General features: G+C 40.3%; 1 protein-coding gene across 3 annotated transcripts in view; it reads left to right on the plus strand.

Annotated features, from left to right (window-relative positions):
• The window catches only part of LOC725870 (chaoptin), a 100,800-nt gene that overhangs the window by 45,029 nt on the left and 39,897 nt on the right, over positions 1–15,874 (plus strand). For 2 of the 3 annotated variants that reach the window (XM_001121669.5, XM_006561477.3), the window contains one exon: positions 6,327–6,362. The exons of the other annotated variant lie outside the window; for it this stretch is intronic. In XM_001121669.5, the coding sequence (XP_001121669.2) occupies positions 6,327–6,362 (36 nt within the window). The remainder of the gene's footprint in view (positions 1–6,326; positions 6,363–15,874) is intronic. 3 annotated transcript variants of the gene reach the window in all.

Below are 15,874 nucleotides of genomic sequence, written 5' to 3' on the forward strand. Positions count from 1 at the left end.
CGCGCATATTTCGAGCTCGTCGCGCCAGCAAATCGAAGGTTCGAATTTCTGAAATGCAATGGAGAACGATGCAATATCGTCCCTTATTTTTATAGAAACAATCGAATCGATTAATCAGGAAAGAAAAAAAAAAATCCCCAGCCACTTTCCTCGACGACCGTTAGAGGAGGATGAATTCCGCGATAGAAAAAGAAATACAACGAGATATTGGACGCATGAATGCAAATCGATGGTGAGAAATCTTACAAACTCTAAGAAGCGGAGAAAGAGAGAGAGAAAAAGAAGCAAAAAGTTGATTGGAAAAGAAAAGAAAACCGTATAGAGATAGCTTTATATGTACGTAGACCCCGAGCAAGAAGAATGAAATACCGATGAATCGATTGATTGAAGGGAGACGCGAGAGTTTTGCGTGAAAACGTCGGACGCAAAGGAAAGAAAAAAAGAAAGAAAAAAACGTTCAATTGGAATCGAACGTTATTCCAACGAGGGAATAATGTCGGCCGACTTGATTATTACCAAGCAAACGAGCACCTTTTTTTACTCGATACCGGAATTATTTCTCTTCGCTTGCGACCGAGGAGGAGGAAGAAAACAAAGAAGACGCAAAATTCCCCATAACGTTTGTTAATTATAAAATATCGTGCACGATAAGAAAGCCTATGTGCGAGTTCTCTTCTGTAGGGGGAAAAAACCAGTGTTTTTCACGCTAATTAATTTTCCTTCCTTTTCGCTCTCCCCCTCTTTGTCCCTCTTATTCTCGGGTGAAATTTAAGAGCGCCGATTTTCCAGAAACGTTTCGACCAATGATAAATTTTTTAATCATTGCAAATATCCAAAAGGTGATTTTAAAAATGGCCATCGAAGATTTTTGCTCATGATTTTATCGTTAAAATCATTGATCCAGGAATTTCACGATTGTCATTCATCGATCGTCCATCGATCTTTTTGAAAATAAAATGGAAATCTATTGTATAAAAAAGGCCAAAATACTTTCTACAAGAAAAAATTGCAAGACCATTCTCGCAAATTTTTTACGATAGCAATTTGTAATTGTTTCAAAATTTATTTTTTAACTATTCCAAATATCCGCCAAAAGTGATTTTAAAAATGGCCATCGAAGACTTTTGCTCGTGATTTTATTGTTAAAATCGTTGATCCAGGAATTTCACGATCGTCATTCATCGATCGTCCATCGATCTTTCTGAAAACAAAATGAAAATCTGTAGTATAAAAAAAGGCCAAAATTCTTTCTACAAGATCATTCTCGCAAATTTTTTACGATAGCAATTTGTAATTGTTTCAAAATTTATTTTTTAACTATTCCAAATATCCGTCAAGAAGTCATTTTAAAAATGGCCATCGAAGACTTTTGCTCGTGATTGTTCCATTTTATCGTTAAAATCGTTGGCTGAGGAATTTCACAATCGAATTTTTGAAAAAGATATTTCCATTCTCTGCATTTTATTTTATCTTCGCACGATTGTCATTCATCGATCTTTTAGGAAACGAATTTTTTTACAAAATTGCAAGATTATTTTCGCTTGCAATTGTTTCAAAGTATTTTCTCCTTTAATGAATTGCAATAGTCACGTATACATTGTACATATATATACTGTTTCGTTTCGCTCCATTAACTTTTCTTCAAAAAGGTATATATATATAAATGCTACTAAGTGAGTAAGTCTCTACATAAATTCGACGTTGACGCCATGTGTAATAATGTAGTACGTTAAAGCATGCTACAATGCATCCTTTAGGATACACGCTTTATAAAATTCTTGACGATAAAAAATTGCATGCCTTTATCTTTTCACGGTCGATCTCAGACCATACATATATATATATATATACTCACCAATATTCACGAGTTTTCTCAACAATCAATACATATATTTTCCACAATAATCATTCTCATTCAAGGATTCAAGAATTAGCCTTACTTTCCAACCATACTTGAAGAAAATCTCAAAAAGAAAAAAGGTTAATCTTGAAGAGAAATTATCCCTTAAACATCTTCCTTGAACAGACTCTTTCCAAACGGCTCGGCTCTCTTTGTGCTCTGAATAAACCGTGAAGAAAGCACAATGGCGGGCAACGGACCGTGTTCGATCATCAGTCGGACAAACCGGCTAAGGCATTAACGAGAGCCTCGAGGCGTTTCACGTTTTCTCGTCGAGGAGGAAAAAAAAGTCTCGAATCGACTGTCATAACCATTCGCGACTTCTATGTACGGGCGGATGGATGTGTGGCCGCGATGAAAGGGAGGAGGAGGGCTTTGAGATGGGAGAGGGCTGTTCGCGTCCAACTTATCGGTCCGCGAAGAAAACGACGTCGCTGACGAAAGGGTGTAGGACGTGGTTCGAAATCCACGGTAAATATGCGCGACAAACGTTTCTCTTTACGGGGAAAAAGAACCTTTGACGTGGCGTGCACCGAGCGTGCCAAGCGGAAATTCTCGCCGGGGAAAATTCTCGACGCGGTCTGATTGCACGCGAGGAAACTTCTGGCTGGGATAGACAGCTTTCCAACTGCGTTTTTCTTTCTCTTTTTTCTTCTTTTTAGATTTGACGATATTCGACGGATAAATCGTTCTCTCTTTTCTCTTTATTTCTATTCATACTCGATCCACTTTCGATTCCGTTTCCATAAATAAAGTACACCTGTCTGTTCGGAAATTTCGAATATTTCATTTTCCATTCTCTCCAGATAAATTTTGTAACACCAAGATTATCGATCGTAACTCGAATAAACTTTTATCGTTTGATTACATTGAAACCGATAGGAATAATGCTTCAACGTGTTCCCTGAACGAAGACACGTTGTTTCACGATTGGTTTTTTAACGTATTTTCTTTTTTCTTCCTCTTTTTTCGTTGATAACTAACGTTAGCAAAGCTAGGAGAGGGGAAAATTTTCATCAAAGGAAAAAAAATTGCTCGAGAGATTAACCGATTAAGCTTTTGTTGACTCGCGAAACAATAATTAAACGCGTAGACGCCTCGACTAATTGGATAAAACTATCCTCGATAATTTGATATATTATCGTTTAAAATTTCATCGAATAAAACGAAGTTAAAATGTATTTCTATACGCGGGAGCTTCGTTAATGAAGCAAGTAAAGCAAGTTTAACTAAGACCAAAGGTTTTCGAATCTTTCGCCGTTAACGAAGCGGAAGAAAATGATTCGGGAAAGAGTAATCGGCTCATGAAATTAAATTCCAAGCGCACTTTTAGACTCTCTCTTGTCCAATCTATATATAGATATATATATATATAGGGGAACACTGGAGCAATCACGAATCCACTGGCATTCTCCGCGTCGCGTTTCACGATGTGATAAAACTGGGGTTGGAAAAACGAGCGGTTTTTATAGCAATTCGCCAAACCGCGCTGGAAGAAAGAACAAGTTTTGCGAGTTTCTAGTCGTCGCTTCCGATATCCGACAAATGTTACTCTTTTCTTTTTAAAAGAAAGAAAGAAAAAAGGTTATTTGTCAGAATATACACTTCCATCGAATCGAACTCATCCTTAAGAAAAATCTCCTATCTTGACTCTTCGCGTTTTCCTTCAAATTCGCCTCAGAATCCTATAATTTTTAGATGATGAATTTAAAATCTTCACAAAATAATAAATATAAATATTTCGATCTCTCTCGAAAATCAGAAACTGCAATTCGTTGTTTCTGTTCAAAAAGAAAATTTGACGAGAATCACTCGAAAGAAAATATTTCTCTCTCTCTTTCGACGAAGCAAAAATTTTTGGAAAAAATACCGCTAATTTTCCTGCAGAATTTTGCATTTAACCGAGTTTTGCTGCCCGTCCCTCTTGTATAAAAAATCGGCACGCGATTTCGCGGCCGATAGGTAGGATATATGGAAATAAAACGCGTCGAGTCGAAAATAATAAAAGAGGGAAAAAGAGATATATAAAATACGGCGGCGCACACACAGTCGGCCGAAATATTCCCGATCATAGGAGGCGGAAAATTTGGCGGACAAGCTGAAAGAGAAGCTGCTATTTATCCAATTTCGAGCGGCGCAGATGGCGCGCGCGGCTTAGTAGTAGCGGCCCGCCAATGTGACGGACGCGTTAGGGCGCTCGAATTAATCCTCTTCCGCCGCTGTTCCACGGTATATCAGCGGATATCTCAAAAAATGTCCGTGTCCGCCACGGTAATCCGGGATAATACGCGGCAAATTGGAAATTCGGCTGCCCGCTATCCGCGCCACCGTTTCTGCCCCGTTTGTTCTCCAATTTCGTTCATAACGCGTCAATATTTAAAAAAAAGAAAGAAAGAAAAGGAGTGAACGTTTAAAAAAAGAGAGAGAGAAAGATTCACGTGGAACGAGGGGAGAAATATCGTCCCTCTGGGGGAATACAGAGGAGGACAGGCGGATGTTTCGATGGATGGCGGTCGATGATGATGATTTGTGACGCTTTCTCGCCGCGGGAATCTCTCCAATCGGGATATATATAACTGTCGCACGTTTGCTCTTTTGAACAATGACCGGCTCGATTTTTATTTATTTATTTATTTCTCGATAATTAACGAGATATGATATTTATCTAACTCACAGCGGGGTTATCTATTTGTTATTACGTCGTCATGCTCGAATGGACGTATATATATATATATTCCGAACGAGGGACAAATTTCAATTAATCCGCTGCATCTTCTCGATTGATTTAGCGCGAACAACATTCGAATCCAGACGAAATTTAACTCGAGTTTCTATCGTTAAAATCTAAAAAAGAGGATAGACCAGGCAAATAATCCGGGAAAATGAGTCAAATCTTATCCAAATATTTGGAAAAAAGATAATTGATCTAATTTCTAATTACATATATACAGAATCAATAATTAAACGAAAAATATTCCTTCTTCCACGATCGAATTCGTTCCAATTTAATCGCTTAATTATTATCCTTCCACGGATAATAATTTGTAAACGCCAAGTCGCCGTTTTAAACGTGGTTTACTCGGCGCGTATGAAAAAGAGAAAAACCGTCTCGCGATATTTCGGCGATGAATAACGGCGCGGCGGTTCTTGAAAACAACCATCTCACGAGTGCATCTTCTCGCGCAACTTTTCTACCTTAACAACGGAGGAGGGGGTGGATTCTGCGCGGAATTGTTCTGACCACGAGGAAACAACAGGCGGGAGAAGATGCCGGGGATCCTCCTCCCCCTCCCCAGAGGCGCGATAATTTATTTCCTTTACAATTCCGTCAGTACAATGCGCGTGTTAAAATATTACCCGAGCTTTATAACCGCGCTCATCCCTCTCTCTCTCTCTTTCTCTACTTCTTTCTTTCTTTCTGTCTTCGGCGAGATAGAGGCCACGTACGCCATGTACGTATTTCATCTCGGTCCTTATATCGCTCCATGCGTGTGTGTTGTGCGCGCGCTCCATTCAAACGCTTGCTATTTGTAATCGCGTTCAAGGGGATTCCTGTAACGTGGCAAACGGGAGATAAAAAGCTTGCCGTGCCGTGAATCCGTGAATATAATATCCCCTCCTCTCTCTCGTGTTTGAAAATATGCTGAACAGTTTGGTTTTCTCTGGAAGAAGAAAAAAATTGCGAAGTTAAGATTGGAAAGATTGGAAATAAATGAAATACACGCGAAATGCATATTGCTCGAGTATGGTAGATAGGCTTCTGATAGATTCTGAGAGCGTGAAAATGTGAATTTGAGGTAAACTCTCGGGAGGGAAGACTGGATTGTTTCGATTCTTACGGTGCAGTGTCCATTTGCGAGAGAAGGAAAGAGAAATCTACCCTCGAATTCGTATTTTAAGATGTTGAAAATAGAATATATATATATGATGTATGTGGTTGTGAAACGATTTAATTCGATTGGGGATAAATATAAAAGAAAATGGACAGTGATAAAATAGGATAATTATAATTAATAAAATGTAATTTTGCGGCGATACAAGAGAAAATAATATTTACGTTTATTAATATCATTTAATTGATTAATCGTATTCGATATTCGGATTTAAATTCGATGCGGCTTTCGTTTTGTTCCTCTGCCTTGCAAATTTTTATATTCGCGATCCGATTTATTTTTGTTCAATTAATTAAGATTCTATTTATTTTCTCTTATTATCGAGAGACGAATTGCTTATAATACGATTATTCTTCCTGATTATTTCTCCTTCCTGAAATTATACGCTCTTTCTTTTCTTTTCTTTTTTTTTTCTCGCAATGCAATTTCTATTACATCATTCACGATACGATTAAACGATTTTAATTTTAATTATTATTAATACATTAATAATGCTGAAATTAAAAACTTGTTTTCTTATTTCACTTTTTCAGGTCGCAGCCAACCATGGAAACGAGAAACCGAAGCAGGTACCGAAAAGTTGGTTCATTCAAAATTTTGTTCAATACAATTTATATATACACTGCCTGTACAGAAACTGTACACAACTTTCGAAAGATCGTATCGATTCATAATTTATATCAGCCTCTTAGATCTCTGTTAATGCAATGCCTTAAACGAGGAGTGATTACCTGACTACCTATTACTTTCCAATCTTCTTCTTCTTTCCTCGTCCTATCCTAAATTCTCGAAGAAATCAAAAAAAAAAAAAATTCTTCTTCCTTGTTTGCCATGAAAACTCTTGCGAACTCGAAAAACAACGGAGATGAAAATTCTTCGGAGGGCAAACACGATTCTTACTTCATCGAAATATTTTACGTACACGATATTTGTGAGCCTAGATAGACGTATAATATAGCAATGTAGAGAAGCTAATTATTGTTAGAAAACGGAAAATTGTCGATGAATAAAAAAAAACGGGAAGAGAATATAAAGAGAAACAACCGGTACTCGGAAAAATGCGACAACGTGGGCAAGTTTGGTAAGATTCTGGTGGTGGGGTGTGGAGTGGCTTTCGTTTCTGAAAGTATGCCTTTGGGTGTCGTTCCGCGCAACTTCGCCCGGCCTTTCAGGCCAAACTTAAAGACTTGAACGCAGACGAGGCAGGGATAAAAGAGAGCATATTGCGGGCCAAACTTCTGGTTCAAAGTTTCTCCAAGTCACAGTGTCTGGTTTTAATAATGCGAAAGAAGAGGCTCTCGTAGGTATATAGAAGAGAAGACTACTCGCATAGCAGGCTTTTATAAATCTACGCGTCTCGTGGCTTCCTTCCTCGAGAAATTGACGCAACCTTGCTTTATCGATGGGAAAGAACGAGATGTGTCCTCGATATAAGAGAATTTCTCTTCTCGTTCCATCGGATCGATCTTCCCTTTGGAAATGAATTTCTCGAATTAGATTCGAAACTATTTATCTCGACGAGGGAAGCAGCAATCGATTCTTTCTCAATTTTTTCGATCTACAATGGGAAGATGAATGAGTAACGAGGCGAACTCGAGGTGGTCAAAGCGAAACGAGAGAGCGAAAATCCTTGATCTTCGATCGATGGATTGTCTTATTTCTCGAGTCCTTTATTCTCGATAATAACGGAAGATGGAGAGACGAAAAGGAGAGACGACCCACCCTCCCTTATCGGAATAATGAATAACGATTACGGAGGGGGGAGGCAAGAGGAGATGCAATAACGTTGCATCACGGTTTATGATGTAAGGAATACCGATCATTGAACATCGGGAAGATGTTCTTCTTTTCGGAATATCGATCTCCTCGGGGATGCGGAGACACGGTTGTTCCACTTATAACTGGGAACAAATTACGATCGTTTCGAGTAAAACGACTGTCATTGATCTTGGTCAACTGGGAAATTAGCGAAGTCTCTCTCTCTTTTTCTCTCTTTCTTTCTTTCTCTGGCTGGAAAGACGTTTGGTAAGGTAGATATCGTTACGTAAAAGGCAGCAGGTGTTACTCTGAATTTTAATTTGCATTCTTGTCCAACATTCTAGCTAAAGTGCGTCAACAACCTCTTAATTATTTCAACGTTTAGCTTCATTCTCATCCGCGATGAAAACGGAACGGGGCGGTAAATGAAAATATCAATTCTTCTTTTTTCTTTCTTTTTCTTTTCAAGCGAATATTATGGAAGATTTAAGTGGTTAATTTCAGAGATTGAAAAAGATGGAGGAGAAATTGGAGGTCAAAAAGATTGCTTTTGGAATTTATTTATTTATTTATTTATTTTTTAAATTATAAGCAATTTAATTTCCCATTGGATAAAATGAAACGACGGTAGAACACAGAGATGGCTCCTCTCTCTCGGTTTATCTAGCGGAAAATTAAACTGCTCGCATAAGTTTCTATATTTCTGAATACCGACTTTCCTTCTTTTCATCCCTCCAATTTTCCATCCCTTCCTCGAAAAAATACAAGCGTCGAAGAAGCGTGGAAAATAACGATACTTGCGATTCTAAATATTCGAATCATCCCTCATTTTCTCTCCTAAACACGAAGGGAGAAGAAAAAAAAGTTATCATTCTAGCTAAAGTGCATCAACAACCTCTTAATTATTTCTCGAAGTGGGGAAGAAGGAAAGATGAACGAGATAGCGTAATCACAATCCGTGTATAGAATGTGGAAACGAATATGGAATAAATGGAGCATTATTGTTGCATCGAGAGGAGAACAAAGGGGATTTTGGAAAGTTGCAAACGGCAATCCTCGCGAGTAATCCGATCCTTCCCCCTCTCCCTCCCCCTCTGAAGAACCGTCGCTTCGCGCACTCACTTTTCTCCGTCGAAAATTGGGCGCAAAAATTTCGACTCGCGGGGCCGAATGAATGAATGAATTTCCTCCTCGTGGCCTCGGGTGCCTCTCGTTTCCGGCCAAGTGGCACGGAACACGGTTTGTTTCCGGTGAATTAGATAGAATAGAAATTCCACTATACACACACATATATACATATACCGGGCGAGTTTCACTCGCGCTAATTAATTCTCTCCAAGTTCGTGAACGGGGGAAGGGAGGGTGTATTATGTTTCGAAACGGCGTCCAAAGAGTGAAATTTCTCCCTCTACGTTCGCCCCGACGTTACGTTGAAAATTTCAACGGTATAAACACGCTCCAAGTTTTGAGAAAAGAGGAGAGAAGGCTACCTGGAAATATCCAGAGAAAAGGGGAGGTGGGTTAGGTTTTTCGTTATCTTCGTAACGACGAATTTTGAGAATCACGGTGCGCGCCTGAATGACAATGATAACGCGGTTATCGCGGAACAAGGGGATGAGAAACGGAGATGAAAGTCTCGAAGCGGAGATTGTTTCATCGCGAGTGGAAGTTTCGCCGACTTAAACGCCCTCCCCCCTTTCATTCTCGAAAGACCTCGTATCGATATTTCGTTTCTCCAAGGAAAATGAAAAAATTCGCTTCAGAAAGTGACCAAAGTTCACTCGATTCTCTCGAGATTCTTCTTAGCCAATAATATAAAGTCTAAAGCTCGAAAAGAAACGTAGTATATACGCTCGTAATTCTATTTCACGACACACGTTGAAACAAAATGATATATATACACACATTTATCTCGAAAAATGTGAAAATTGAGAGTACATATATATATAATACACGCGAGGATACACAGACACCGTGTTCTTTCCGGACCATTAACACGAACATAGACAAATTTTTAATCCAAACTTTAATCGCCCATCAATTTTTAAACCCGATTCGCTGCAATTTACTGCAACTATATCCCTTTCCCCTCCTCTCCACCAGAGGATTAGACGGGACAGGACGGGAAGCGGGAAACGGCTTTCGACGATTCGTTTGAAAATTGTGTCCAGCGACGAACAACACTCGGGGATTCCCGATTACACGGGATTAATTTTATCCCGTGCGCGGGAATTAATTCAGGGGAGAGCAGGCGCGGAGAGCAGCGCAGCTGCAAAACCTCGGCCAACTTAATATTCTCGGGACATCGAGCCGAGTAATTATTTTTCTAACCGGGCTTTTCGGGGGGTGGCGCGCGATCATTAACGTCGTTAATTTCGCTCGCGTTCCCCGCAGAAGGGAAGGGAGAAGGGAGGGAGGAAAGGGTTTCGTGTTTTTTCGCGGCCTCCTGTCGCAACGAAAATAGGACGATTCCACGACGACGAGGCCCCATCATTTTAGCAAGGTTTATCTCGGGCCGGGTTGGATCTTCGTTCATCAGGGATGATTTCCGCGCCCTTGTTCTCGGGACACGCGATTACGTTTCCGCGAGGGAATCCAGGGGAAAAATAGGGTTGGCGCAATTTTGTGAAGAGGGGGAGGGAGGGAGGGGAAGAGGAACTTTTTGTCTCGGGGGATTAAAAGGAGGAGAGGCGGCGTAATGGAAGCTGATCGTGAGAGAGGAAAGAATTATTCGTCGAGAGTTTTTTTCTTCTTGTTTCTTTTTTTTTTTTTTTTAGGGAATAAAGATACGAGTTGCAAGTTTCGTTTGTTTCAAATTCTCTTTCCTACTTTGAGGGTGAAATTTTGGAGAAGTGTTCTTCAAGGTTTCTTTTTTTTTACGAATGTAAGAATTTTTATTCTCAACACTCTGTTATATTTAACGTTTAATACAAGTCTTGAGAATTTCGTTGTCGAATAAATTTGCATTCTTAGGAGGTTAGAATTTACGCGCAATGAAATTTGGATCATATTAATATAAACTTGGAAAATGGTTTCTAATAAAAAAAAAAGAAAAAAGATCACGCGAATTATTAGCGTTTCATAATAAAAAGTTTCAATATTTTTTAGTTAAGAGTTATAAATTTTTCATTCGTATCAAAAATTTTTTTTTTCTTTATATAGTGAAATATATAGAATACATAACATATTTCTATATATATATAGAATTGATAACAATTGACAGTAAGACAAAATTTAATCAATTTTAAATTTCGAGAGGAACGAAACCTAAATATTTTTGGGCCGGCAACAACGGAACAATTGATTGCAGCAACTCGATGACGAATCGAGGCCGGGCTTATCGTTTAATAGATTTTCCAACAACCGTGCAATATTCTGCGTAATTTGTGCCGGCAACATCACGAGCTTTTGCAAAAAAGCTTTGATGTATCGCTTTGATGTTTCAATTCCATAAAATACGCATGCACAAAGCGTTGTTTAGTTCAATTAGTAAAAAAAAAAAAAAAAAAATTCAATACTGGGTAGATGAGAAATATTTTTTCAAAATTGCGTGATTGGAATTTCTTCATTTCCAACGTATATTTAAAACGTTTTTTTGTTTTTTTCGAATGTAAAAATACTTGAATAAAGAGATTAAAGAAATTAAAAAAAAAAAAAAAAAAAAAAAAAGTATCTTCAAAAACAAACGCGCATACAACATCTTTGCACGCCATATATTTATCACAGCTTTTAAATTTCAATTAAAAATTAATTAGATACAAATATCATCATAATAAAACGTAATAAAACCACTTGGTTTGCTTACGTTTACTTTCTCTTCGATACAGAAAAAAAAAAAAATTCATTCACGAATCAACGTCGAACGATCCATAAATTATTCTCATCCATTAAATTCGTTCTTCAAGAAATTAAAAAATTTTCCTCGCGATAAATAAATAACCCGTCCATCTCTCATCTCATTGCCCCGTATAACTTTCCATCAATATCCACGTATAAAATTATATCTCTGCCGATCAATATCGTGCTCTAACTGCGAAAACTTTCATCGTTACCCATATCGCAAAAAAAAAAAAAAAAAAAAAAATATAAAAATTTTACGACGAGAGAAAATAATATAGCAATTCGTATACGGTCGCACTGTTCAAATAAACTATTAACGATGACGATTCGCAGAATGGCCAACAATAAAGACGGAAGATCGATACGCCGTACCAATTTTCCACACCCCCCTCCTCCCCAATTCTTGCCACGCCGCAGAGGTATATGATTTTTGTCCCTTGATTCTCTTTCATCGGGCGCTCGTTAACGAATTCGTTAACGAATCGTTTGGCCCATCGTCGTTTAAATTTCCATCGCATCCGCCATTACGAATCGTCGAACGAACAAAAACCGCACAAGAATTTCGAGTGGCGCGAGAAATGGTGGGACGTTTCGATCGTATCGAAAAACAAGAAAAAAGAAAAAAAAAGAAAAACGAGGAGTTTTGTTTCCCTTTCGTCGCGTAAATTCGATACCACGGCCGACAATATTAACTTACCGCTCCCCAGAGGGGGGAGGAGAGGGTGGAAGCGGACCGGTCATCCGCGCGGAAATCTATGCGGTCGCGCTTCAACATTCGGCCACAAAACATCGGGGGAGAAGGAGAGGGAGGAATAAGCGATTCCAGGGAAATTCTGGTCGTTGCGCTGGCATTATTGGCCCGCCACGGCTCGTTGTATTATTCCAAGTATCATCAATTCGACTGATATCGCCGACTACTTCAACCTCGCGCTATTCAACCTCGGTTTCCCTTCTTCGCTGTGTGCTGCACTCAATTTCTCTCCTCGATATCTCCTCAAGTTCCAGAAACTTACCAATCGTCCCAGTTTTAATTATATCGCGGAGAGGATCCACGCCGATCGAGCAATTATTCGTATTCCGAGAAGCTTGGACGAGGAAGATGAACACGACGAAAAGATGGATTGAATCTTTTTCCTTACAGCTTTCGTTACAGCTTTCTCTTCTTGCTTTAAATCTCTTAATCGTAAATTGTTACTTCCTTTGTCTTCCTCTTATATCAAGTTTATAATTGAATTACCATCATCAGTGAAAATTAATAAATCGTTTCTTTCTATATATATATTTGTATTTTTGCTTTTATATAATTATAGAGAGAAGGTTGTCGAATAAGAGAAAATTTCTCAAAATTTCTCGCTAGTTGGCTACCGCTTCAAAGTGAAATTACGAGTTGAGGGAAGGTGGAGGACGAGCGAGCAATCGTCCAAGTTAACCACCCACTCCAGTCACCAAGGGGCTTGGCTGGCCGTATGTAGCGGCCAGCTTGTACGTGGGACAAACACGTTGGAAATAACACGTTTCGTATCCCTTTCCGTTCGTGAAACGGTTTTCAAATTCCGTGTACAGTTCGGAAAAACGGCAAGTACACTGCAAGTTTTCACGAGTCGTCGAGAGAGGCCGTCGTCGTCCGCATCCACCGACGTAACACGTTTTCAGAAATCAGATTTCTACATGCGGCCGAACGTCACTGGTTATCGTTCATATAAAGTAGGTCGCGTCGATTCGAGAGAAACTTTGTATCGATATCGGCCGCGAAGCGAAACTTTCCAAAACACTTTCGTCGTGTATCTCTTTCCTCTTTTTCCTTTCCTTCTCGTTCATGTCGTGTCGTATGCCCTTCCTTTCCTCTCCCTCCTCCCAACCATGACAATTTTTCCTTCGAAACGATAAAAATCTCGGCGTTCCTTCGATCGTTGAACGTTTAAAGTTTAGGAGATTTCCAATCTCTCCTTGTTACAAAAGATGGGAAATTTAATCAAGTGAGAGAGAGAGAGAGGGGGGTGGATAATAATTCTTTCTCTACCAAGGTACACGAAGACAATCGGCAGAAGTCAGGTGCGGCAAACTTCCAGCACGATTATTATAGGGCACGTAGAACGTTAAATTTTCCAGCGATCCTCGCTTTATACGGTTCGAGGCTTATCCTCTCCTCCGTGATTCGGGCGTCATGCCAGTGGAAACTACACGTGTCCGTGAACAAGGAAACGAGGGGAACGGAGGAAGGGTGTGCGCATCGTATGCAAAGCTGCACAGCATCTCGTAAGAGATACCCCTGCCGGGTGTAATGAATTGTATGGATCGGCCGTAAAGGCCCCCGTGTCCTTATTATCCCGTGCAGGATATCAACCGAATTTCGCCTTGTTTCCTCCGCCATAGAGGGAAGGGAAGAGAAAGAGAGAGAAAGAGAGAGAACGGGGTCAGGTTGATTTTCAGCTTGAAAAGATAAATTAATATTCGTCGAAGCATAGGAAATCAGCAGTGGCGCGTTCGAAATATCGAAAAGCCGTGCGCTTCGAAATTCGTCCAAATTCTCTCCCCTCCCTGTTTCCACCCCCGAACGTGAATTCGAATCACGATCCAATTATTTCCAATAAAACTCTCCCCTTCCTTCGTTGGTAAATTTCCACGGGGGTTTGTACTTATTTTTTTCTCTCCAAAATTGCAACGAGACGTTCCAATCGAATTACTCCTCGCTCATCCTCGTGCAGCTTTATCAAGTATTAACCTTTAGATTCTTTCTTTTTTATTAACTTTCACCAACTGGAAATTTCCATCCAAAACGAAAAAAGAAAAAAAAGGAACTACTTTCCCCGAGGAGTTTGTCAGCAGGGAAACCAACCACCCTTTTCCATTCACCACGTCCATTTTCACGTGCCACACAGGCGTATGTATAATACATGGCACGGAAGCCGTGCACATCGACGCGGATTGCGGGTCATTCCATTCTTACCAAAGTCCAAACTTCCCTTGCGCTTCCTTCCACGACCTCCTCCTTCTCCTACTCTCGAGAATTGAACGAGAAACTCTCTCTCTCTGTCTCTCTTTCCGCGGTATTATCAGCGACTTTTCTCATAAAGCGGCCTCCTCGCACGGTTTCCTCCACCGCGCCCTGCCCCCTCGCGAGAAATATCAAAATTCCGGGTCGCCGGTCACGAGCTGGTTCGATAGGAGTAACGAGTTCCCGTCGAAATCGTCGCGGCCAACTTGCGACGCGGAGGAGCTCGTTGTAGCGGTTACAGCGATTGCGCGCAGCAAAACTTTCCAGATACTTCGCCCTGATACACCGCGCCGTGCTCATCCTCGAGCATCGAAACACGAAAGCATCGCTGCCCGCGATCGCTTAATGGGGGTGTTGTTCCTTTAACTTGCGAGGAAATCCGATGGAGGACGGTCCGGAGAGGAAACGGAACTGAATGCCAGATCTCGAGGGATCGAAGACGTCATATCAACAGTTTTCTTCGTCGCACTCTTAGATTTTTCAAAACCATCTTCTTCTCTTCTCTCATTCATCGACAGGTTTCTTGGTCATTTGGAATTCGTGAAAATTCCCAGTTCAGGACAGATTTTAAACTTCGCTCGAACTTCTAGAAACAGCTTCGAAGCTAACTCGTAATCAAACTTTACCCATCGCTAATTTTTTGATAAGCCTTTCCACCGTATCTATGCATAGAATTTCAAAAATTCATACCAATTGACGCCAAGTAAAAAGAAAGAAGAAACCACGCGTGTCCGCAACAAGACAGACACCATTTTCCACTCATTACTCGATTCAATTTCGAAACGAATCGATCGATTTGCTTCCCACACCGTTCGAAGCAATTCCAACATCGCGACGCGAACACGAGAGAGAATCCTGGCCTGCGTTTAAAGAGAGAAGGAAAGAGAGAACGGGGCAAGAGCGAAATCCGTTTTCCAAAATTCTCTCTCGGGTTAATACAGATCTCGGCTGTGTGTAAAGCTGCGTAACACGGGCGCCTGCATCTGCATAACGCGCGAAATACACAATGCGCAATAGGCGAGAGGTTGGGTGACGGTAATGAAATCGCGCGTTACTCGCCCGTAATGACGACCCCGGAGGGGCGTCGCGACGCTTACCGTTTTCACGATAACGATGCGGAGCAAGCCCTGGGCCTCGCTTAAAATGCACAAAAACCGACGACCCCGTAAACGGCAGATGATTCTCGCCGACCACGTATTCTCGAGACTTCCGTGATCGGACCTGTATTTGCGTCTTGGAATTCCGGAAAGGATCCCCACTCGAGGTATCGGTGTTCTTTTAGAATTCATTTAGAAGAAGAAGTTGTTTTTTTTTTTGTTCTGCAACATGTTGCAGCTTGGACGAGGTTGATGATAATTTTTAGTAGGTGTAGTGAAGTGTAGTTTGGAATGGAGAAATTTGAAAGATCACAAAGATTGATGCACAACGATCTGTCTGATACTTTCAGTCTCACGATATTGATATTGCTAAAAAAAAAGAAAGAAAGAG

The sequence above is a fragment of the Apis mellifera genome, linkage group LG8, assembly GCF_003254395.2.
Source record: "Apis mellifera strain DH4 linkage group LG8, Amel_HAv3.1, whole genome shotgun sequence".
NCBI lineage: Eukaryota > Metazoa > Arthropoda > Insecta > Hymenoptera > Apidae > Apis > Apis mellifera.